The sequence below is a fragment of the Labeo rohita genome, chromosome 10, assembly GCF_022985175.1.
Source record: "Labeo rohita strain BAU-BD-2019 chromosome 10, IGBB_LRoh.1.0, whole genome shotgun sequence".
NCBI lineage: Eukaryota > Metazoa > Chordata > Actinopteri > Cypriniformes > Cyprinidae > Labeo > Labeo rohita.
In genome coordinates, this window is record NC_066878.1 from 29273670 (window position 1) to 29301119 (window position 27450).

The 27450-nt window shown below is 31.7% G+C and overlaps 1 protein-coding gene across 1 annotated transcript in view; it reads left to right on the forward strand.

The window, feature by feature from the left end:
* Positions 1 to 27450, forward strand: part of zswim6 (zinc finger, SWIM-type containing 6) — a 100945-nt gene that overhangs the window by 43413 nt on the left and 30082 nt on the right. Inside the window, exons 2-4 of the mRNA XM_051120674.1 lie at positions 15634 to 15990; positions 19866 to 20014; positions 21401 to 21551. Of these exons, the coding sequence (XP_050976631.1) occupies positions 15634 to 15990; positions 19866 to 20014; positions 21401 to 21551 (657 nt within the window). The remainder of the gene's footprint in view (positions 1 to 15633; positions 15991 to 19865; positions 20015 to 21400; positions 21552 to 27450) is intronic.

Sequence of the window (27450 nt, forward strand, 5' to 3'; positions counted from 1 at the left end):
CTAATGTGCAGGGAGGGGTCCAGATCTGAGCCCTCGCCTCCGCTCATGGGATGGGGAGAGACGGGCGGGCGGATGGTCGTGGCCTGGCAGACTCGGCGCTGACATTACTCACACAGCCCGGCAGGCCTTAATCACGTCAGACTGTGTGCTCGCTGGTTAGACGGCCACATTTCCACCCTGTTTATTCCTAGAGAGTCTCTGGCTCCAGCAGCAGGAGTCTGTTTTACCAAAACCTAGTGAACTGACCAGCTGAATGCAGCCATTTTTAGGCAGCCTAGATGTGCATCATGCATGAAGGCTAGACTAAACGCTAGAACGCTGTTGGAAATGAGCATTGCATAATTTTTTTTATGTTTATATAAATGTATTATTTATTTATTTTTTTTTAGTTTTAGTTTAGTTTTAATTTATTTCGTTATTTTAGTACTTTACCTTAAACGAAACAAAAATAAGAAATATTTTGAAACATACTTTATATTTTTTTTTACTTTTTTAAATTTAGTCATAGTTTTGTTGTTTGTATTATTTAAATATAGTATTTATTTTTATTTATTGGTTTTAGTGTTGTTGTTTTTTTTAAATATAGTGTATATTTGTATTTATTAGTTTTAATTTATGTAGGCTAGTTTTAGTTAATTTAGTACTTCACATTCAAATATTTTGAATTGTACTTTCTATTTTGTTTTTGCTTTTTAAAATTTAGTCATAGTTTTAGTAATTTTGTTGTTTGTATTTTTAAAAAAATACGGTATTTATTTTATTTATTAGTTTTAGATTATTTAGTTATTTTAGTACTGTACCTTAAACTAAATAAAAATAAGAAATATTTTGAAATATACTTTATATTTTGTTTTTGCTTTTTTTTTTAAATTTAGTCAGTTTAAATAATTTTTTTTGTTTGTATTTTTTTTAAATATAGTATTTATTGGTGTTTAGTTTATTTAGTGTTTTTATTTTTAAAATATAGTATTAATGTTTATTTTTATTTTTATTTTTAGTTTATTTTGTTTGTTATTTTAGTACTTCACCTTAAATTAAATGAAAATGAGAAATTTTACCTTGGCAACCTGCTTTTATTTAATTTAATTTAAGTACTATTTATTTTATTTCAAGCAACAGAAAATGTTTTATATGGTTTTAGTTTTAGTTAGCATTACTAACCCTGCTATTTTATAAAAATATGTAACATTTTTGTGTATTTTATAACTTCAGCTATTTTGATAACCAGCTATCATATCAGCCTTGTTGGGCTGTGAGACCAGCAAGCTAGTTTAGACTGGTTTAAGCTGTTTTTTGTAGCAAAGTAAGCACACAAGGTTCACCAGGTTCTGGACCGCATCTTATCTTAAACTACCAGCCTTTTTCTCTAAGTGGCTGATGGCTAACGTTAATGGTGGGAGCTCAGATCCTGAAGCCTGACCCTACTGAAACGCTAAGTGTGTCCCAAATAGTAGTTTTCCACTTCCCCGGCAGGCCGAGCTGAATGTCAGCGCTGTTGCTCCCTGCAGTGATGAAGTGGACCAGCACTCATGATAAAGGCCAGGAACGTTATATTTAGGAGCTTTTACCACCAGTGTTCAGACTCGAACTTTAGCTTAGCTTATCTTGTTGTCTCCCTGGCTGCTTTACTGAGAATTTTTTCCCCACGTTTCTACAGGGTCATTCAGCCTGGTTTGCTTTTTGTTTGAGTTTTTTAATAGTTTGTAATCATTTTGATAACTTTTTTGAGCAGTTTAATAATGATTAATAATAATAATAATAATAATAATAATAATAATAATAATGATGGTGATGAAGATGATAATAACTTTCAAAATACAGTGTAAGTAATAGTAATAGTAGTAGTAGTAGTAGTAGTAGTAGTAGTAGTAGTAGTAGTAGTAGTAATAATAATAATAATAATAATAATAATAATAATAATAATAATAATAATAATAATAATAATAATAATAATAATAAATATTATTATTATTACTATTATTATTATTGTAATATTTATTTATTTATTTATTTACCGTCTGTTTTTTTTTTTTAATTAGATATAAGCAAACACTGTCATCAGAAATTTAAATTTGTAAGATTTTAAGCACATTTTGAGTTGTGATTTATTAAAAAATAATTTTGGGATTATTATTATTATTATTATTATTATTATTATTATTATTATTATAGCTTCCTATTAGCAAACACTGTCATCACAAAATTAAATCTGTAAGGCTTTATAAATAAAATTTTACGGAATACAAATCATAAAAATATAAAATAATTTGTTGTTATTGTTTTTATTGTTATTGTTATATTCATTTAGCTAAATTTTGTATAATAACAATAATAAAAAAACAACCTAAAATGTGTATAAACCACTCAGAAATGTGTTTTATGATGACAGTATTTGCTACTACTATATTGCCATCAGAGTGCCATTAACTGTAGTTACTATCTGTTATTTTAGTGTATTTATATGTACTTCATATTTCTTTTTTTCATGTTATTTTAATGTTTCTTGTTTTGTTGTATAGGTTTAAAAAAGGTCTTTGAATAGTGCACTTAATTGAACAGTTAGGCCTTTGAAGCACCGGTCTTAAGTGTTTTGTGCTGTTCAGAGGGACTCGCGCTGCTGTTTTCTTACGTTTGAGTAAACGCGGGTGGATGTTGTGTCATAACGTATGGATATTTCAACAGCTTCAGCTTTCAGCTTGCAGTCCGATCTCGAGCACCAGTGAAACGTCCGTCCATAGCCTTCGGTGCTGTTCCCTCGCCATGCGTTTCCAACAGCCCGGTTTTCCATTTCATCCTGTAACACAAATCAGTGGCCGAGCGCGACCCACCCACACGAGCAGAAGCGTATAGCGTCTCCGATCCCACTGCAGGAAACAGGTGTCCGTCTGTTTCTCCTTTTCTTCTGCGTATCTGTGTGTGTAGGAGGGGTGTGTTCCTCTGGAGTAAAACCGACTCTCCGCTCCTCCTCTCTCTGGTGTGTTTTGGGAAAGCGATCCGCTGAGCAAACAGAGAGCGGTGGAAGAGGAGGTGGAGACCCGGTTGGTGGACGAGGGCCCCGTTCGGCACGGTAAAGGCTGATTGTTGTGAAAACACCGCTGGGCTGCAGCTGTGCTTTTCCAGGCCTCTGGAGCCGAGAGGAGAAGACCTGTGGCACGCTGTTTACCGACGGACCACACACCAAGACTTTTACACACTCCAGACTATCAGCATCAGTCGTGCATTAAGTCGTGCATTATGTGAGCATTTATGCGACTTTCTTATTAAGCATTTTGCATTGCGTTATGGGAGTAAAATGCCTTATGAACGGCATTTCGTGTTGACTTTAGATGTAAACATTAGGGAAGTGGCTGAATGTTGCTGCGGCGGGTCCCTGTAGTGTCTGTTTTCAGTGGTTTTCAGGAGGCCAGATGTAATTCCAGCCTGCAGATCGAGGGCCATTTTCTGGTTATTTTCAGTCGGCCTTTCACAGAGACAATATAGGCAGTCTAATACCCAGAATGCAGCTCTCTGTGGGTCAGAGGGGGATTCATTCATTACGACTGACTGACCGTGCTGTGCCAGTGTCCATGGATTCATAAGCTTGCCTGTGCTTTTGGAAAAAAAGTCTCTTATGCTCATTCCGGCTGTGTTTACTTGATTAAAAATGCTGGAAAAACAGTAAAATTTTTAAATATTATTACAATTTAAAATAAGTGTTTTCTGTTTAAATATATATTGTAAAATGTAATTTATTCCTGTGATGCAAAGCTGAATTTTCAGCATCATTACTCCAGTCTTGGAGCCACATGATCCTTCAGAAATCCTTCTAATATGCTGATTTTGAAACATTTCTGATTATTATCAATGTTGAAGGCAGCTTTTTTTTAAGATACTTTGATATCTTTATATATATATATCATAGGTCGAAATCTGAAATTTGAAATTTGAAATCTAAGACTTTGTTTTATATTAGAAGTAACACAAAGACTAGCCTATTGATATTTTTTGGAAGGAAAGCGCACCATGTACTGTTTGTGAGGCAATTTATAAATCAGATAGACTTGTCATGAAATTTTGTGATATTTTGTAATCTTTTTATATATGTGTATATATCTATTTATTTATATTTTATATATATATATATATATATATATATATATATATATATATATATATACACACACACATATTATACATTTTTATATATATATATATATATATATATGTATATATATGTGTGTATATATGTGTGTGTATATGTGTATGTGTATGTGTGTGTATATATATATATATATATATATATATATATATATATATGTATATATGTAAAAAAATAGAATAGAATAAAATAGAATTGTAGTGGAATTTTGCCTTTTTCATATTCTATATATATTTTAATAAATTATAATTTTTTTTTTTGCAGAATTTGTGAGGCGATTAATAGATAAAATACAATTTTACTGAAATTTTGTAATATTTATATTTATTTTTAACGATTTTTTCCATTATTTATGTTTCTGATTTGATTGCTGAGTCACAAGGAGTAATGTATTTTTTAAATACTATTAATATTTCTAATAAATCTGTTTATGTACAAAACTAAAACAGTACATGTAAATAAACAGCAGTATTTGCCTACATAAGTTTTATATTGGCATAACAAACATAGATTTGTTATGTATATCTAATGTATTTCTTTAGACTCATCGTTAGATTAAAAGCAAAATTTGAGCATGCATATTAGATGATCTTTATCCTTTTGCATGCATGTCATTTCACTGCTTTAGCCCAGCAATGTGCTTCAATCCACTGCAGGATGAAGAAGACCTCACAAATATATCTCAGTAACAATCTAGCATGTTTTCATTAAGTTTATTCCCAGATAACTCACGGCTGAGGACGTCTGTTATATTTACCTCACTGGGATTTTCCAAACTCAATTAGACAAGTATTTGGCTATGGAATTGAATTTGCTGAAGTATTCACAAATATAAGCTATAAGGCCACGATTGCAGTCATTAATGTTTTCCAAACGTCTCATGAGATCAATTATTTAATTTGTAAGCAGGGAAGCAGCTCCTCCTTGACCCCGTTCAAGGTTTCCAGCTCCCCTCTTTCGTTATATACTATATTTGGCTGCTGTTTTTCGACTTTGAATTGATATTTTTAACATCTCATTTTTTTTCTTGAAGTGGCGAGCGCTGAGGGGACGTGGTAGTAATCGCTACATCGACCGTTTTAGCAGACGTTAACTGCTGTGTTAAAAATGCGTTTGATCCGCTCCCGTGTGTTTGGGTGGTCTGAAGAAGAAAACAAACTGGTGTGTGTAGAAACGGAGTGAGGCTTTTAGAATGGTTAACTTGGTTTCTGGGACAACGTCACAGTGTTGGGCTCGGGCTAAAATTGGCTACTTTTGAGACACACTGGCCTCTTTGGGAACTCAAGGGTGACCCGCCTTTAGGGCGCGGAGGGGTTGAAATGTCAGCGTTTAATAACTTGCACATGAGATACTGAAACGCACATGTTTTCTAATCATGCTGGGATGAGGAAAAAGAGTGCAGCCATTTTTTTCTTATGGAAAGTTGCATTTAATTGAAATAGAATTCTTTTGGTACATTATAAATGTCTTTTCTGTTACTTTTGATCAATTTAATGTTGCTTATTAGTAAGAATAGTAATATGCTTTTATGTTTTTTATTTGCTTTGAGGGCAACATTAGATAAAATTGATTTTACCAGAAATTACATTTCTTGATATTTTCATCCTTTTGACTAATATACAATTGATGTCAAAAGTTTACACACACCTTACAGAATCTGCAAAATGTTAATTATTTTACCAAAACAAGAGGAATCAATTTAGTACTGACCTGAATAAGATATGCCACATAAAAGATGTTTACATATAGTCCACAAAACAAAATGAAATAATAGTTCAATTTATAAAAATTACTCCCTTCAAAAGTTTACATACCTGAATGATACACAGCTGTGTTTTTTTGTTAGTGATAGTTGTTCATGAGTCCCTTGTTTGTTCTGAACAGTTAAACTGCCTGCTGTTCTTCAGAAAAATCCTTCAGGTCTCACAAATTCTTTGGTTTTTCAGCATTTTTGTGTATGTGAACCCTTTCCAACAATGACTGTATGAGTTTAAGATCCATCTTTTCACACTGAGGACAACTGAGGGACTCATATGCAACTATTACAGAAGGTTCAAACGCTCACTGATGCTCCAGAAGGAAACACAATGCATTAAGAGCTGGGGGGTGAAACTTTTGAACAGAATGAAGTTGGGTACATTTTTCTTATTTTCCCTAAATATCATATTTTTAAAATTTAGTACTGCCCTTCAGAATCTACAGAAGATACTTACATGTTTCCCAGAACACAAAATAGGTTAAATTTACCTTGATCTTTAAATTCCAAAAGTTTTCACCCCCTGGCCGGTAACAACACTTAAGAATCAAGTGTATGTAAACTTTTGAACAGGGTAATTTAATTATTCACCCAAAAATGAAAGATTTTTGACAATTTACTCACCCTCAGGCCATCCAAGATGAGTACATTTCTTAATTAAATTTTGGCGAAATGTAGCATTACATCACTTGCTCACCAATGGATCCACAGCAGTGAATGGGTGCCGTCAGAACGAGAGTCCAAACAGCTGATAAAAACATCACAATAATCCACAAGCAATCCACACCACTCCAGTTAACATCTTGTGAAGCCAAAAGTTGCATGTTTGTAAGAAACAAATCCTTCATTAAGGCATTTCAACTAAAAACCATCACCTCTGGCCAAAATTCTGAGTCTGTAATCCATAATAACACTTGTGAAAAAGTCATTCTCTGTTGTCCTCTCACATCAAAATCCACAATGTTTTGGACTATTTTTGCTTTTAAAATTATGCATATTTCTCTCCTGTTACAAACCAGATGACTTTTTCACAGTATGAAGTTAAAAACATCTCAATGATGGATTTGTTTTTTTACAAACATGCAGCTTTTCACTTCACAAGATGTTAATTGATGTACTGGAGTGGTGTGGATTGCTTGTGGATTATTGCGATGTCTTTATCAGCTGTTTAGACTCTTATTCTGATGGCACCCATTCACTGCAAAGCATCCATTGGTGAGCAAGTGATGAAGAAACAAACTCATCTACATCTTGCATTACCTGAGGTGAGTGAGAGTTCAGCAAATGTTCATTTTTGGGTTACTGTTCCTTTAAAAATGGTTTTCACATCTTTAGCACTATCATGCTTTTGACCGAAGTGCTTTATAAAGCAGGTGGCGTCTCTTTGCTCATCTGTAGGGGTGTGACTCTAGAGCCAGTGGGCTGAAAACACACATCACATTAAATTCGGTTTGCCAGGGTGGCGGGAATAAGATGAAGGCCAGATACAGGCCTACAAAGGTAAACAGCAAAAACACGTTTTGCATCATTAAGCAGCGTGTTTCGAATTGCAGCCATCGTCCCCAAAGCAAACATTCCCTGGCTCCGATATCTTCCAGCATAATGGAAACCACTTGTTTGTTTGCACGAGCGACGTTGAGCAATGCGTTGCGAGTTTCCTTGTGAAAAGGAGATGTTGGGCTTTCTTCTTGTACAATTTTCAATGTGCGTCGTTCTGCTTATGCATGCAAGCATGCACAATGCGTTTGTCTTCTTGTTTAGCAGCTGTACTGCATTCCTCTGCCTTTTCGAAAGTGTAGGTCAGCGCTAATTGGACATTTCGAGACGGAAATACTTGAAAAGGTCGTTTTCGGGCCTGAAAGGTTAGATGCACGTCTGTTTGAAGGCCGGCATGGGACGCAGCGCTCCGGCGTTGGACGGGAGAGGATTTACGAGGGAAATTTGCACTGCACTCAGACTTGTCGATCTCTGGAAGCGTGAGGCTGTCTGTGCACATTTCTGCTGTGCTTTTCAGAGGCGGAAAAAAAGCCCCAGCCGCCATTCTTCTTCATTTACTTTGTCAGGGTGTGTGAGAGTGACTAGCCTCGCTGTCGGCCAGGAAACGAGGAGTTATCAATCTCCTCAACTCGGTAGCGGCAGGTCCTCGCGGCACATCCAGCAGCTCGTCTGATTCAACACCTCATCGGATAGACACTTCACCTCGCTGGTTGCATAAATGCACGTCTAGGGCCTTATGCTGATCTAGATCTGTGGTTCTCAACTGGTTTTGAGAACTCAGAGGATTCACATTTTATAATTGCTGTTGTTTTTTTTACAGTTGTTCAAAAGAAACTAAAACTTGTTGCATTTTCTTTGCTTTTTGTGTAGTTTCGTTTATGGTTTTTGAGGATGTGGGCATGTCACACTTTATATGTTTGACATAGTTTGGCTAGTTTTACCAAGTGACCAATGAATTGATTCCAAAACATAGAGTTTGAGGGGGAAAGCATGTTTATTATTTAATATATATTAATATGTATTATTTAGTTAGTTAGTTTAGTTATGTTTTAATTGTTTAGATTTACAGGAAAAAAGCCTGTTTCAGGACTATAATTTTATTTTTTTATTTTATTTTTTATGTTTATAGTAATTTTAAAATATATTTTGCTTTAAGAAAAAGCTTATTTCAAATATTTTATGTTTTTTGTTTATAGAAATGTTAAAATATATTTAATATATAAAATATCTATTAATTAATATTTTAAATAATTTTATATATATTTAGCTTTAAGAGTCTATTTCAGGACTATCTTTTTATTTACATTATTTACATTACAATAAAATTATATATATATATATATATATATATATATATATATATATATATATATATATATATATATATATTTATTTATTTATTTATTTATTTATTTATTTTTTTTTTTTTTTTTCTTAAAGCGAACTATATATATAAAATGTTTCAAAATTCTTATAAATATAAACAATAAAATAAAATAAATTAAATTAAGAAAAAGCCTATTTCATCATTTAAAGCAAAAAATATATAAAATATATTTTAAAATTAATATAAATATAAACAATAAAAATAGCCCTGAGGCTTTTCATTAATAGACATTTTATATATTAAATATATTTTAACATATCTATAAACAAAAAACGTAATAAAATAATTGAAATAAGCTTTTTCTTAAAGCAATATATATATATATATATATATATATATATATATATATATATATATATATATATATATATTGCATTAAGAAAGTCTTATTTCAGGACTGTTTTATTTTATTTATTTTATTTTAAGGTGGCCTGAAATGATGTTACCTGCTAATTAAAAAAAAAAAAAAGTCCTCCTTGTTTTGCAAATAATTTTTGTTAGTAGGTCAGTAGGGTTAAAAATTTTGACCCCAACTTTGAAAATATTTTTATTTTAATATACTGCCTTAATATGCAGCTGTTCTCCAATTGATAACCGCTAGATGGTCCATCCATAAACTAAATCCTGACCTTATCAAGGGCCAGACAAAGTTCAAAACTCTCAAATCAGCTTCTTTCGGCCTCTTGTAGCAGCGTCGCGTTAGCATTTCTAGCATGTTGTAATTTCCCGCCGTCCCAAGCTGCGTATTAGCTATAGATTGTCCTGCTGTGCCAGTGTGAAGTGTGTGAACTCCTCGGGGTTTTACCTAAGTGCTTTAATAAAACTGACCACAGAGAAAATGTCTTAATTAAAGTCATACTAATTGTCTTGTTGCCCCAGCTATTCCATTAACTCTGCCTTAAACATTATCTGTCGGCGCAGTAAATCCCCCTGCAGGACGGGTGCTGACATAACTCACGCACGCATCCGCCAGCACCAGCTTATAAAAGCATGATATATGATACTGGGTATAATTATTTGTCATAAAAAACTAATAAATGTCACTGCATGTACGAGGTACATTGAAGCTCCTTTCGCCACCGCGTCGCATACGTAGTGCAATTATAATAGAAAATGTTGTGTGCTCTGACATGCTCTACTTTTATGCATGCGTCTTTTATAGACTCAGTTGATATTTTATGTGGAATATAGTTTTGTAAATTTATATTTAAAATTTGATATAGAAATATTTCTATATATAACTTAAAAAATATTTTTTGTTATGTATATTTTTTTAAATAAATATTTTTCATATTTACTTTTTTTATTTAAATATATAATCTTTTTTTACATTTGTTAATATAATATTTTTTACATTGTTTTAAGAGAATATGTAAATATGAAAAATATTTAAATATTTAATAGATATTTTAAAAATAATTAGATATGAAAAATGTCAAATGTTTTCTCGTTTATTAAAAAATGTAAATATTTAAAATATTAAAAGTTTCACATTTATTTATTTTTTTTAAGTAACTGTTTTAGAATTGAAATCTGTTCTTATTTTTATATGAAATATTAAACATTTATTATTTTATTTTAATTTAAGTGTTCTTATTTTTTTATTTACATAAATACATGTAAATTTTAAAATTGTAAATATTTAAAAATGTGTACAAATTTTTTTAATTTGTAACAAATGTTAGCATACACTTTCTAAAATAAAATGTATAAACTTTTATGTAATTTTATTATAAAAACTATTTTAAATATACAAATATAAAAATTATTTACAATTAAAAAAATTACATGTAATTTTTTACCATTTCTTTGTTTTTGTTTTTTTTTAAATTGTTTGTAGCGCTGTAGAATCGACTGCTTGAGTGAACCTTACAAAAAACCAGAGTACCAGAGTAGCTTGTGCTTAAATCTCATCGTCAGCAGTGTAATGCAGGAAGAAACGTGGTGTTTGGTGGAGCTGTGAGGAGAGTCTAGGTGAAGCTAATTATTTACCAGGCTGTCAGAGAACAGCAGGAAGCTCCCGGCAGCCTTTAACCCGGTCTAACAGATGGCTCCGTTCTGATGAACTGTCCTGGAGACACGGCTCCTCGTGCGATACGAGGGCTCGGGAGACTCGGCGCTCTCCCTGTACGACATCCTCTCCTGACACCGGCAGCTCGTTAAAGAGTTCCCCCATCTCTATGCCAAGAAAACCATTTAGAGTGTGAATACATGTGTGTTTGTGTGTGTGTGCTGGTGTGTAGCGTCAGGGTCTGTCTATGGGTGATTCTCAAGAAAAAAGTACAGGTGTACTTTTGAATGAAATGGAGAAAATATACTTTGGTTAAAGAACAAAACCGGTTTGTGCTTAAATGGAGTCATTGCATTAAAACGTTATTTCATTTGTTTTTATATAATTTTATAATGTATTTGTATATTCATTTTTTATATAATCCTTTTTATTTTTACCCTTTTTTGGTTTGTATATACAGTTAGGTTTATGTTTATTTCCCAATTAGAAATAAAAAAATAATTGATTAATATTTTATTTTTTCTAATCTTTTTTCATATGAATTTTAATAACATATCTATATAAATGATTCAAATTTATAATTTATAGGATATGTATAAGAATAAGACAAATAAATTATTATTTATGTCTAATTGGAAAATAAATAAAATAAAATGCAAAATTGTATATACTAATACTGTAAAAACAAATATTGATAAATTATCTTACTATATATATAGTACATTTATGTACATTTTTGTTATTTATTTACATTTTTTAGACAAATAATTTCTTAATATTGTATTTTTGTATTCCTTATATATTCCTTATATATATATATATATAGTTACTAAAATGTCTACAAAAATATTGTAAGAAGGAATATAAAAATGTAAATATTGATAAATTACCTAAAGTGTATTTAAATAAAATCCTACAAAAAATATTTTCTAGGTTTATTGTCTATTTATTTATTTAAATTATATTTGTATGTATGTATGTATGTATGTATGTATGTATGTATGTATGTTTTACAATATAATATTTTTATATCTTGTATATTTTTAATTTAAGATTGTATAATCTTGTATATTTAAATTTTTTTTTTATATATTTAATTTTTTTTTACATTTTATTTACTTATTTATTTATTTAAATTTCATGATTTAAGGTGACCAAGATTGGTTCGTCGTCTGTTATCGCAGCACTTCACAACACGAGCGCCCACGTGCTGCTCCAGATTCATTTGGGTCATGATGAATAGCAGAATCTCTCCTGCGTTTGTTTATATTGGCTTCCAAATCTGCGCTTGCTTTCATTATTACCTTCCCCGTCCTCGGGGAGCGTTTTAGAGAAAAATAATTTTGATTATGAAGCTCGCTGCTGAGCGCGTCGTCTGAGAGTTAAAGTGTTTGTGTCTGGTGATTGAACAGAGCGCTGTAAGTGGCCACCTTGAGACCGCCTGCGTAATTAGTTGATTTGCGGCGTTGATATACGAAACATCGCTGCTTTTGTTTGCATCCCGTGCAGATGAATAGAAGCGCTGTTTCCTGAGGAATCCCCCTTAAAGACGTCTAGACGTGCGTCACGTGTTTATTTAGGATCAGACCGTCTTAAACGCCACACAAAGCGTGCTAGGTGGATGCAATAGTCTCGTCTTTTTGTTTTCACACAAACATGCATATGACCAGTGCAGACAGAGGATAGAATGGCATCTTGCATAAGCGTTGCTGGTGAAAACATGGATTCGAGCGCCGCCGGCCAGTTCTTCTGCGTTTGGCCTTCTGTAAAAGCTTCTCTTGAACTCTTCTTTCGAAATCGCTTGTGGCGTCTTCTTTCTCCACGTCCTACGAGCGAAAGCTGTTCTCAACTGATCGAGTATATTTAGCGTTGTGGAAAGGCGTATAGGTGGACACTGCTGGGTCAGCACTTTGGGAAAGGAAGTGAAACTTGAACATTCATCCTTTTTCTCTTGTTGCAATAGTGGGCTGTTCCCACCACTAACAGGATATGTGCTGTTTCAGTGTGACGAGGACTTTTTAGCCTTTAGGCAAGAGCTCATTTGGATGTGAGGTGTATGAGTAGTTTCTGATATTATTTTCATGCAGGTTGGTGGTTTTGATGTATATGTGTACTAGGGTAGCAAGTATAGATAAGGGTTGTCTCAATAACAGAATAGTAGTAGTTAATACCAACAAAACTAATACTGAACACCCTTTAGGTGTAAAAAGTTTAAATATGTGTATTATTTGTATCATTTACATTTTCAGATTTTGTTTTTTTATTTGTATATTTTTTATTTGTATTTGTTTATTTTTTTGTCGTCTGTGGGATTTTTTTTTTTTTTTTTTTTTTTTTTTTTTAAAGATTTTAGTTTTTAAAAATTTTATATATATATAGATATTATATATATATTGGATTTTTTTTATTTGTTTTTTCTTTTAAAAAGTATTTAATTTAGTTTTTAAGTTCATTTTATTAATACTTCATATTTTATTTCATTTTTATTTTTTTTTTATTTTTTTATTTATTTAGGTTTAGGTTTATGTTCAATTTGTTTCAAGTATTCATTGATTTTATTATTTTATTATTAATTCATATATTTTTTAAGAACATATTTTAGTTTTTTAATTCATTTATAAGTACTTTGTTTTATTTAATGTTTAATTTTCTAAACATTATTTTTATAATATTTATTTATATACAACATATGTATTTTTAATTAAAACATTTTTCTATTTTATAGATTTATATTTTATATAATTATATATTATGAATTAATTTTAGTTTTAGTTTTTTATTTTTTAAATTATTTTATTTTGTTGATTTTTATTTTAAAAAGTATTTTTAGTTTTTGCAAGTTTTTTTTTTATTTTTGATTTTTTTTTTTTTTTATGTGTGTGTGTGTGTGTGTGTGTATGTATGTATGTGTGTGTAAATATAAATAAAATGTTTTTCATTCATTTTTTATTTTAAAGTATTTTATTTCGTTTTTAAAATTTAATATGTACTCTAGATTTTATTTAATTTTTTTCTATGCTTTCCTTTTTTTATTTCTTTATTATTACACATTTGTAACAACTATAAGCAGTGGGACAAATTTAATCCGCTTTTATTAATTATTAATATATCTTATTTTACTTTATCTTCTATTTCGCTATTTTTTACATTTTACTTTATAAAAATAATAATAATTGTATGTTTTGTTGTTTTTTTAATGAATTTATTTTTGGATAATAAACTTGGCACACAGTAGGGCTAATGAAACAAAGGCACAAATGAAGTACACATTGCTTAGTGCTTAAATATTGGAAGTCGTCCGAGCAGGAAGTGAAGTCGTCCATAGATGGGCACATTTGAACTCCTTGGGCGTTGGGCTGCTGAGAGGCGCTCATTAATGTCTGCTTTACTTCCTAGTAAATGTACAAATCTCCGCCTCTTTTGGATCGACACTTCAAATAATATTCAAATGAGCATCTGTATTATTCAGTCCTGCCTTTGTAGTGGCACACGCCAGTCACCGAGCAGCTCCGCCCACATCACCCGCCCCAAAACACACACACACACACACACAGAGACATCTGTTAACCACTTGCAGACTAAAATTTCCTCATCCTCTCTGCCTCTTTACACTGTGCCTGTATCCATTTTCAGTGTATCATAAAGTTTCAAGTTGAAATAAGAATTTATACTGAATACTTGAGCAGTTTAAAGAAAGATTTGAAGTTTGATGGTTGCCAAGGTGTTCCGATTGGTTGCTTGGTGGATGATTATGCAGTTGGATTCAGATTTTTGAAATGTTCATAAATTCATTTGTGTAAGTCAGTAGAATTTAAAAGTATTAATTTATTTGATATTTTTAAAATTTAAAGAATTACATATATGATTATAATATATTTTATAGAATTTAATTCGTTTTTATTGTATTTTTTTATTTACATCTTTTTAAATTATTTTTCATGTATTTTTTGGTTTTATTTATTTTTGGTTTAAATTAATTTTTTTAAAATGAATTTTATAAGTACTATTTTTTTAGATTTTTTTCTTTTTGTATTTTTAAAAGTAAATTATTTTTGCTTATGTTAATTTTTTATCGAAATTAATTTAGTTTTTCATTTATTTCATTTATTATTTTTTATTTTTTAAAGTATTGATTTATAGTATTTGTATTTTGTTTCTTTTAATTTTTTTTTATTATTTTTAATAATTTTTAAATAACTTTTTATTTTTAATTTTAATTTAAATTTTATTTTTTTAAATTTGAATTATATTTTATTTTTTCTTGTATTTTTAAAAGTTTTAAGTTATTTTTTGTTACCGATTTTAATTGCTGATTTTATTTATTTATTTATTATTATTATTATTATTATTATTATTATTTGCTCTTATTTATGTATTTTTGTTTGAATTCATTTAGTAAATGCATTTTATAATTATTTATTTATATTTTGTTTTTGCATTTTTAAAATTATTAATTAATTTATTTATTTTTGCTTATGTTCATTTTGTTATATTATGTAAATTAAATTATTTAGTTTTTCATTAATTTATTTATTGTTTATTTTAACAAGTATTATTTATAATTTCTTTATTTGTTCTGTTCTTTTGTTTTATTTTATTTTTTAAAATCATTTATTTATTTTAACACATTATTATTTTTTTATTTTATTTATTTATTTATTCAGCTTGGAAAAATAATGCCTGGTCATTTAAAGAAAATCTAAATGCAGGGCGATTGCATTTTTAAGCGAAAACTGTCCATTCAGTTGAAAAAGTATTTATCACACAGTCAGAACAGGCTGAAGTGCCGTGCCGATTTTTCAGGATCCAACTTATGAACTCTTTCTTTTCTCTCTGTCTCCCAGGTTTCCATCTGAGCGGCACAGTAACGGAACCGGCCACGCCGTCGGAACCCGAGATGGTGTGCAGCGTAGCCATTAGCTTCGACCGCTGCAAGATCACTTCGGTAACGTGCGGCTGCGGAAACAAGGACATCTTCTACTGCGCCCATGTGGTGGCGCTGTCCCTGTACCGCGTACGGCGGCCAGAGCAGGTCAAACTTCACCTCCCCATCTCAGAGACTCTATTCCAGATGAACAGGGACCAGTTGCAGAAGTTTGTGCAGTATCTTATCACCGTCCACCACACGGAAGTGCTGCCCACGGCCCAGAAACTGGCCGACGAGATTCTCTCCCAGAACTCAGAGATCAATCAAGTGCACGGTGAGCTCCGGCTACGTCCGAGGAACGCGCTTGAAGCACCCTTGATGATAACCAAAAGCGTTACTGGAAGTTTTTTAGCTTTTAGTATGAATACGTTCGCCTAAAGGTTATCCGTAAGCTAGTGTGTTTCAGAACAATGACAAAATTTACATTTACAAGATATAAGCATTCGAAACGTACAGTCTCTAATGGCTCTAGAATGTTGTATTTTACAGTGATATGGATGAGATTGTGGCTGTCATACACTGTCAAATGCAGCTTTACTGAGCTCAACAGCTCTGGCCCGAGCTGTGATATAAACAAAATGCTATTGGCTGTTTAAAAAAAAAAGGGGGCGGGACTGCTTGATATATCTCGCTTTGTCTTCCTGTTTCAGTTGAAAGTACGTCAACACATCACTTTTGTAGTTTCTATTATTTTATGTAATATTATTTGTAATAGTGTAACAGATTTGTTTTGTTTTTTTATTATTATACTTATAAAATAAAAATAAGTAGAACAAATATATAACTTATAAATACTTTTATTTTACTATATGGAGATTAAAATACATTGTTTTGTTTGGTTGTTTTGAATCCTTTTTGTTATGACATAAAAAGTTAAAAAAATATATTATATTGAAATATTTTTTACATTTATTTTTATGTTTATTTTTAATTGTTATAGTTACAAAATAAATACAAACATAATTAAAATACAAAATTAAATATTTGTTTAATTTATATAATTTTATTTATTTATGTTAATAGTTTATTTATTTATTGTTATTTTAATAGTTTATTTACTGTATTCATTATATTATTTATAATTCAATATTTTTATGATTATTTTATATTTATTTTTAATTGCTATAACTGTAAATGCAAAAATAATTAAAATACACAATCAAATATTTTATTTTTTTATTTATTTATGTTAATAGTTATTATTATAGTTATGTTAATAATCTTAAAAAATATAATAGAGGCCATGTTTTGCATTTTGTAGCGTTTTTTATTCTCAAGGTAATTCTATTCATTAGTTATATTTTTATGCATTTTTACTTTTAGTATTCTTTCTTTCTTCATTATATTTTAGTTAATTTTTTACTTTAATTAATGCATCTATTTATTTTACATGTCCAGTAAAATATTTTACCACCCTTAAAATGTATTTATTTATTTTGTGGCATCTGTATGCTTTTTTTTAATTTACTTTATTAATCAATAAATTTGTTTATTTTAATTTTCTTAGAATATTAAGTATAACATATTAAAGTAGTAATTAGTTATTTTTTTATGCATTTTTGCTTTTAGTTTTCTTTCTTTCTTTACAATTTAGTTTTTTTTTTTTAACTTAATAAATAAATTAATTAATTTTACATATATAGTTTCCCACCCTCTGTCTATCCTTAGAATTTTATCTATTTATTTTTATTTATTTTTTTGTGGCACCTTAGGGTTTTTTTTACTTTTATTAATCAGTGAGTTTATTTATTTAAATCATCTTAAAATAGATCGTAGGGGTCATATTTTGCATTTTGTAGCATATTTTTTTTATTCTCATGGTAATTCTGTTCATTTTTTTTCTGTTCATAATTTTTATGCATTTATGCTTTTAGTATTCTTTCTTTCTTCATTATAATTTAGTTACTTTTTTACTTTATTAATTAATGAATTTATTTATTTTGCATATCCAATTTCCCACCCTCTGTCTATCCTTAGAATTTTTATTTATTTATTTATGTTTGTGGCACCTTTAAGTTTTCTGTGTATTAATGACCTTTTTTTTTTTTCATGTGCAATGTCACTGACTTATAGGTCGCCTGTAAATGTGGTCATTAATGTTAATTAGCTCTTAAAGGAGAAGTCCGCTTTCAGAACAACAATTCACAAATAATTTACTCACCCCCTTTGTCATCCAAGAAGTCCACTTCCAGAACAATGATTTACAAATCATTTACCTCACCCCCTTGTCATCCCAGATGTTCATGTCTTTCTGTCTTCAGTCGTAAAGAAATTATGGTTTTTGAGGAAAGCATTTCAGGGTTTTTTCGTCATATAATAAACTTCAATTGTGCCCCCGATTTTGAGCTTCCAAAATGTAGTTTAAATGTAGCTTCAAATGGCTCTAAACAATCCCAGCCGAGGAAGAAGGGTCTTATCTAGTAAAACGGTCTGTCATTTTTTTCGAAAAATAAAAATTTGTATACTTTTTAAGAACAAAAGCTCCTGTAGCACAGGTTCTGGCATGCGCGTTCACAACGTACTATTGAATCATGTTGAAAGGTCACGCAGAACGTAGGCGGAACTACAGACCCAGTGTTTACAAAGCGAACACGCAAAGACAAATGTGCAAAAAGTGCAAGTCAAATGCTGTTTACAAGCAAAAAGGCACAACGTGTCGGACGATTCTTGTTGTAGGAGAAAATAAGATGGAGTTTTTCGACATACTCTACCTTTTTTAGCCAGAGTACACAGACGATGAACTTAGACGTGATTCGTAGTAGTGATGGGAAGTTCGGATCATTTTACCGACTCGGACCTTTGGGTCTCGTTCAGCAAAATGAACGAATCTTTTTTTCGAGTCGTTTCATTAATTTTAGCAAAAATCAGCATCACGTGATAGCCCTATAAGATGAACGAACGACTCGCAAAACCCATAGACTTGAAACAGGTGAACTAATTCCAGTACAGAACCTAATAGGATGTTGCGCATGCACGACTGAACGAATCACTCCCCGAGACGACTCGTTCTTCACGAGTCACATTAAAGATTCGTTCAAAATGAACGAATCGTTCAAGAACGACCCGTGGACGCGCATCCGAGAGCCTGTGCTACGCGAGCTTTTGTGCTTAAAAAGTATACAAATTTATATTTTCTGAAAAAAAAAAAGACAGATTGTTTCTCTAGATAAGACCCTTCTTCCTCAGCTGGGATCGTTTAGAGCCCTTTCAAGCTGCATTTAAACTACATTTCAGAAGTTCAAATTTGGGGGTGCAATTGAAGTCCGTTATATGAAGAAAAATCCTGAAATGTTTTGCTCAAAAAGCATAATTTCTTTACGACTGAAGACAGAAAGACATGAACATCTTGGATGGCAAGGGGGTGAGTAAATGATTTGTAAATCATTGTTCTGGAAGTGGACTTCTCCTTTAAATATAATATCAAAAATATGAATAAATAGATCCCCTGAACAAAATCCTAATTTCATTAACCAGATCCTTTAAAAATGAGTCGGCTGATATTGTAAAACGCATGCACATTAGCATTAGCACTGTTTCTAGGCTCTGCCTTGGCCTGGAGCTGTTGCTGTGAGCGTTATGATCCCGGACCCTGATGACATAAATCTACAGGGAAAGAAAGACTCTTCTAGTCTCTCTTATCGTTTCAGCATTAGGCACAATGGTCATATTATATTTCACTTTTGTCGGGAAGGGGAAATCTAAAGCGGATGTGCCAATTATAGTGGGGAAAAAAGCGTCAGCAAACAGCACATTGCAGAAACGGGGGGGAAAAAGGAAGTGCTTTCATCAGGCCGGGCCTGTGTGAGGTCACGGCTGGAATGCAGGAAGCGGGTTTGATGTGGCGTCTAATAAATCTTTACTATAGACCCTCAGCATTGTCGTCGGCGCTTAAATCATCAGCCGTTGTTTGGGGTTCGGGGGTTTCCTCAGCCGCTCGTCTCGAACACCAGCGCGCTTCTGCATTGCATTAAGGCCGTGTGTTGATTGCACTAATTGCATTGAAGTATTTTGGCTGATAAATAATCTCTGGTTTTGATTTGCCATGACTGTAATCTGTAACGCTTCATTTTATGGGCTTTATTTAGTATAACTTCCATTTGATCAGCATTTGAGCATCACTGATCGCTCGTTTGTGTGTTTCTTAATCAGGGGCTCCGGACCCCACGGCGGGGGCCAGCGTGGACGACGAAAACTGCTGGCATTTGGACGAGGAGCAGGTCCAGGAGCAGGTCAAGCTCTTCCTGTCCCAGGGGGGATACCATGGCTCGGGCAAACAGCTCAATCTCCTGTTCTCAAAGGTGGGGCGAAAGACCAACTTAAAGGGACAGTTCACCCAAAAATGAAAATTGTGTTCATTTACTTCGGCCTCATGCTGTTTCAGACCTGTGTGAGTTTCCGTCTTCTGTTGGGCAGAAAATAAGACCAGACATTTGACATTTAACATACTTTAAAATGTCTTCTTTTGTGTTCAACGAAAGTCAAACAGGTTTGGAATAACATGAGAGTGAGTAAATGATGACAGAATTGGCATTTTAATCATGAGGAGCTGCTTGTTCCCTTTTCCATGTGACTGCATTAGCAATTTAAAAGATTATTGCAATGTTTAAAGTTTAGCATAGCTAGTATGAATTCAGCCATTGCATTTGAATAAAATGCAGTGCTTCCTGTCTGGATGGTCTCTTAAAACATGTCCTAACCAGCCATGATGTCACCTAGAACAAAAAAAAGTGTTTTGTTTACTAGTAAGATACTTTAAAAAGCTACAAAATCAAGGCCAATTAAAAAAACACTTCATGTTTAATGCATAAGTTGAGTGGAACTTTGGACCAATGAAATTTCACTGTGGGTGGAGATACACTACTGTTTAAATGTTTGGGGTCAGTTGAAAGAAATTCATTTTTATTTAGCAAAAATGCATTAAATTGATCAAAAGTGACATTCATATTGAGTGCTGTTCTTTTGAACAAAAATATTAAATAGCACAACTGTTTTCTGATTTATGACACTGATTTTTATTTTAATTAAAATTGTATACATTTAATAAATTTAAACAAGCTTATTTTGTTACTGCGCTTTTGAAAATTCTGTATGTTGATGAAACTGATATCTATTTTAATTAAAAAATATTTATAATAAAATATTTAAAAATTATAACAGAATTACAAGAACAGAATTACCTCAGGAATAAAACATATGGTACTATATATATATATATATATATATATATATATAGATATATAGATATATAGATATATATTTTTATATTTTTATATATATATATGTGTGTGTGTGTGTGTGTGTATATTTATACATTAATGGGGAAAAAAAATACAAAACTTATTTAAATATCATTTCCATAAGTTGAAATGTATTTATTTTTTAGAACAGCAATGAATTACATTTTAAAATATATTTAAATAAAGTTGTTTAAATTTAAATGTTTTTAAATTGTAAAAATCTTTCACAATATTACTGATTTTACTGTGTTTTGGATTAAATAAATGCAGCCTTGTTCAGCAGAAGAGACTTATTTAAATACATTTTAAAAATCTGCCAATTGTAATGTGTCTAGAATGACCAAAATGAAAATAAAACATTTAATAAAATGTCTTGTCATGCTGCTTTTTTAGCATTTTTGGTGCATGTTCTTAAATATTGCATGTGTGTTTGCACTCATTCTGCAGGTACGGGAGATGCTGAAGATGCGGGACTCGAATGGGGCTCGCATGCTAACGCTAATCACAGAACAGTTCATGGCCGACCCGCGGCTGGCTCTGTGGCGGCAGCAGGGAACCACCATGACGGACAAATACCGGCAGCTGTGGGACGAGTTAGGTGAGAACAACATAAACAACAAACATTTGCATTCAGCACCCAAATTTCGGTTGTATCTTTATTTTATTTACTTTTTGCATTTAAAGGGATAGTTCACCCAAAAATGAAAATTCTATGAATTACTCACCCTCATGTTGTTCCAAACCTGTAAGGAGTGTTGACAACTAAATAAACCTTATGATATTTAGTTGACTAAAACTAAAACAATTCAGATGACTAAAACATGACTAAAACTAAACTGCATTTTAGCCAAAAGACTATGACTAAGACTAAATCAAAATTTTCTGTCAAAATTACTGCCTTCGTTCATACCACGATAATGTATGGGAAGTAGGGTGTGATTTCATTATTATTTCTCAGAAAAAAACCTTTGAGTCTATATATATTTTTTTTTTTATTTAACTTTTTTTACATCCTAATTCCTATTTTTATGTTTTTATTTTATTTTATTTTATTTTTTCACATCCTGATTCCTGTCTTTTATTTTATTTTACATCCTGATTCCTGTTTTATTTTTTTTACATCATAATTTTTATTTTATTTTATTTTGTTTACATCCTGATTCCTGTTTTTTTATTTTATTTTATTTTATTTTATTTTATTTTACATCCTGATTCCCGTTTTATTTATTTTTTTACATTCTAATTTCTATTTTTATTTTATTTAATTTTATTTGTTCACATCCTGATTCCTGTTTTTATTTTATTTTTTACATCCTGATTTCTGTTTTTTATTTTATTTTATTTTATTTTATTTTTTCACATCCTGATTCCTGATTTATTTTTTTTTTTACATTCTAATTTCTATTTTTATTTTATTTTATTTTTTCACATCCTGATTCCTGTTTTTATTTTATTTTATTTTTTTATTTTATTTTATTTTATTGTATATCGTGATTCCTGTTATTTTATTTTATTTTATTTTATTTTATTTTACATCCTGATTCCTGTTTTATTTTATTTTAAATCCTGATTCCTGTTTTATTTTATTTTAGAAATTGTTGAATAAAGTTGTTATTTTTGTTTTCTTTGTGCACAAAAACTATTCTCATAGCTTCATAACATTAAGGTTGAACAACTGATGTCACATGAACTATTTTAACAATATTCTTACTACCTTTCTGGGCCATGAATGTGTCAGTTGCATTGTTGTCTATGCAGGGTCAGAAAGCTCTCGGAACTTCAACAAAAACATCCTAATTTGTGTCTTACGGGTTCGGAACGACATGAGGGTGAGCAGTTAATGACAGAATTTCATTTTTGAGTGAACTATCCCTCTGTATGGGAACTTGTGTAAGTTGTAGTTCAGCAGTTGTAGGTCGGTTGTGTGGTTTCTCTCGGTCCGCCGTGTTTTTCGAGTCGGTCTTATCTGCACTCAGCGTCTGTGCGGATCTCCGTTTAAAATCCACCTGCGTCTCAGAGGACGGCCATTTAGAGGATGCTGCCGTTGCCAGATTGCATATTCGTAGCTTTTGCTCTTGATCAATATTGCATATTCTTTTCCCACTTAAAACCCTCTCGGGTGTTTCCGTCTAAAATATACTGTGGTAAGCACACAAGCCGACCCGAGCACTAGCAACCGGCGACGCACTTTAGGCCGTTTCCGAAGTGCTGCGTCCTGCTTCTATCGCTTCAATTACTGTAACTGGATCAAAACGCACGGAGCCAACAACAAATGTTGTTTTACTGCCGTTCAATCCACCTAGCGTGGTATATGCAAGGAATATATCATGTTTTTTTCCGCCTTTCCATCTCAATCTCCTGCTATCAGCACTATTGGAATGAAAGCGGTGAAAATTGGAAGGACGTGTAATCATTTTAATTGTGACTGGCTCGTCGCATCGCGCCAGCCTGCCAATTCTCAAATCCTGTGATGTTTCATCAATTTTGCCTTGGCACGCGGCGGCAGTGGGCACAATTGCTGCCGTCCCTGGGTCCCTGGGTGCCAAGCGCAGAAGCGGAGCGAGAGATAAGCACTAGACCGATGGACCCGCAAATCGGACGTTCAAGCATTTGATGAGATAACTACGCAAGTATGTGAACGCAAACGTTTCTAGCTACTCGAGCTTGATCTTATGTGTTGAAATGTGGCCAAATGCAATTCATAATGTGGTGTAAGCACAATTTCTCTCAGTGTTTCTGCACTGCATTAGAGTAACTAGTACTTTACAGTGCAAGCAATGCATTGGCTAGGCATTTGCATTGACAATATTGTTCAAAAGTTTGGGGTCCATAAAAAAAAGAAAAAACTTTTATTCAGCGAGGATGCATTAAACTGATCAAAAGTGAAAGATTTCTATTCTAGAAATCTATTTTATTTTACATCCTGATTCCTATTTTATTTTATTTTATTTTACTTTCTGGTTCCTGTTTGTTTTGGTTTATTTTGTTTTTATTTATTTATTTATTTTTTTTAAATTTGCATTGGCTAGGCATTCACATTTACAATACTGTTCAAAAGTTTGGGGTCCATAAAAATAATAATACTTTATTATTAATAATAATAATAATAATAACAGTAATCTTTTTATTCAGCGAGGATGCATTAAATTGATCACAAGTGACATTAAAAACATTTATAATGTTAGAAAAGATTTCTATTTCAAATAAATGCTGTTCTTTTTACTTTTTTATTCTTTAAATAGTTATGAATAAATATTCTATTTTTATTATTTTACTTTCTAATTCCTTTACAAATTTTTTTTAAATTTCATAATTTTATTTTATTTTAGTTTATTTTACATCCTGATTCCTGTTGTATTTTATTTTGCACCCTGTTTCCTATTTTATTTTATTTTACATCCTTATTTTTTTTATTATTTTTTTTTATTTAACTTCCTGATTCCTGTTTTTTGTTTTGTTTTGTTTTATTTTTATTTTTATTTATTTATTTTATTTGCATTGCATTTAATTGTATTTTGCATTTACAATACTGTTCAAAAGTTGGGGGTTCATAAAAAAAATAATACTTTTATTCAGCGAGGATGCATTAAACTGATCAAAAGTAACCGTAAAGACATTTATAATGTTAGAAAAGATTTCTATTTCAAATAAATACTGTTCTTTTTACTTTCTATTCATTGAATAATTGAATAATCATCCTGATTCCTATTTTTTGTTTTGTTTTGTTTTTATTTATTTATTTTTTATTTTATTTGCATTGACTAGGCATTCAGCATATCAGCATATTAGAATGATTTCTGAAGGATCATGTGACACCGAAGACTGGAGTAATGATGCTGAAAATTCAGCTTTGCATCAGAGAAATGAATTATATTTTACAATATATTCAAATAGGCAGTGGCTATTTTAAATCGTAAAAATATTTCAGAGTTTTACTCTTTTTACTATATTTTTCATCAAATAAATGCAGCCTTGGTGAGCAGAAGAGACTTGTGATTGAGTACTTGTGTGGAGTTTCTCTCCACCGTTTGAACGTTTTAGAGGGCCGATGCTTTTGTGTCCGTGCTGACGGTGTGACTACAAGGAATTTGCGGGGCTGAACAAGATTAGCGGGCGTTTGTGTGCTGTGAGGCTTTCTCTGTGTCACATTTTTGTTTGACAGAGGATGAGGAGAGGCTGCAGGAAGGGGAAGAGAGGCCCTTTGTGTCTCAAAGGGAAGTGGGCTGTGTAATGAGTGGCCCCTGGATAGGGGCTCCCGACCAACACGAGTCCTACACCCTTATAGTGTTGCATCCCACATAATTTGAGGGAAATCCAGTTTGCAATATGTATTGTGTTTCCAAGATTAGTTTCTGGTCTCGTCAGGTCTGGTTTACAGGTTAATTTGGCCAAGAACAGCCCACGTAGACAGTAAGAAAGCATGTGATTGACATGTAAAACAAAGCAATCACTGCTCTGTTGCGTTGTGTAATATTTAGGATAAATCTGAAACCAGTGATACCACAATAATGGATGGGAAGCAAATAGTTAGAGTAAACAAAATTGGAGGAAAATGTGTCCGTTTGTTCATTTTTGTATTTCATTATATTTGATTTGATTTAAGCTGTCGTTGTTATTGTTACACCTTATGAAGCCCTTTGAACCTACATATATTATATTATTTCTCAGCAAAACACTTTTGCACCCGTATTTTTTATTTTATTTTTTTATTTATTTTTGTTGTTGTTGTTGTTATTATTATTATTATTATTATTATTATTATTGTTAACTTATAATATAATCTAATTTATTTTTATTACTATTATTATCATTAATATCATTATTATTTCTCAGAAAAATTTATATTTTTATTTTATTTTATTGTATTTTACATCCTGATTCTTGTTTTATTTCATTTAATTTCATTGTACGTCCTGATACCTGTTTTGTTTTTTCTTTTCTTTTCTTTTTTCTTTTCTTTCTTTTTCCTTTTTATTTTATTTTATTTTACATCTGATTTCTATTTTATTTTATTTTATTTTATTTTATTTTATTTTATTTTATTTTTTATTTTATTTTATTTTATTTTATTTTATTTTATATCCTGATTCCTATTTTGTTTTGTTTTACATCCTGATTCCTGTTTTTTTTATTTTATTTTATTTTATTTTATTTTATTTTATTTTATTTTTTTATTTTATCTCATTATTTTATTTTGCATCCTGATTATTTTATTTAATTTTACAATCTGATTCCTGTTGTATTTTTTTTTTTTATTTTATTTTATTTTATTTTATTTTATTTTATTTTATTTTATTTTATTTAATTTTATTAGATCTAATTCCTGATATCACTTACATTTATTTTACATTTTTACATTTCTTTTTTCTGAGTTGCTTAGCTAAGTAATGCATTCTGTTTGGAGCTTTGTTAAGCTCTCATGATTTCATTTTTGTGTGTTTGGCGACCGTTCTGTGGACGCGTTGACCGAGGCTGAGACTCGATCCAGAGAAACGCTGGAGGTGTTTGATGCGGACGAGCTCCTCAACTCTGCCGCCATTTTGAGAGCTCTTACACCCCTGAAGAACCCGTGGAGGGGCCCTGGTTCATTAAAAAGCGGAGGAGAGTGAGATCGGAGGGGCACATCTTCCCTCTCTCCCTCTCTCAGATGAATCATTACGCCTGTCAGGCCCTCTAAGCCCCGGCGTAATTGGAGAAGCCTTCGTTATGAAGGCTGCCCCCTCCTCTTCCTCCCTGACAGGCGCGATAATGCGAAGACCGTTTCATTAAATCCCGGACACTTAATCTGACACCGGCGGTCAGGTAGGCTGAGGATGAGGAGCGGAGGAGACGGCTGCCAGCGAGTGCGAGAGGGAGATTACAGCCCAGATTTATACGCTCACCCCTCCCAGCATCCTTCACTCCGCCGCTTCCTTCATCCGTCTTTCGCTCCCTCCGCTGCGAGCCGCTCGCTTTTGTTGGGGGGAACAAAGGCAGGCTTGCATCAGGCAGGTCTCCGATCGCTTTTATTCATTATTTTCACAATTACGTTTGGTGCTGCTAGTGGCAGTCGCTCTGCTCGCCTCCGGGCCCCATAGAAACCCTGTACTGCTCCAGCGTTCGCTGTGTTCATGCTCTCAGAAGAATCATTCACTCGCCAATCGGACTATACAGGTTGTGTGGATGTTGATTGTTTGTTGTTGTGTGCAACCTGTGAGGACATCGACATTGACATCTTATTTTTTTACTGAGCATTATAGAAGAGCGTGTCGCCATTCTAGAACCAAGCATCAGCTCACAAAAATCAGATTTTTTGCAAAAAAACTTACCACCCATAATATTTTATTATTATATTACTTTTAATTATATATAATAAATTATGTCCCAGCAACAACCTCAGCATCCGTATCATATTATATTATATATTATATTATATTATTCTTATATGTATTGTTACTTATAGTTTAAATTATTTTACTTTTATATATTATATATTTATATATTATAAATTATTTCCT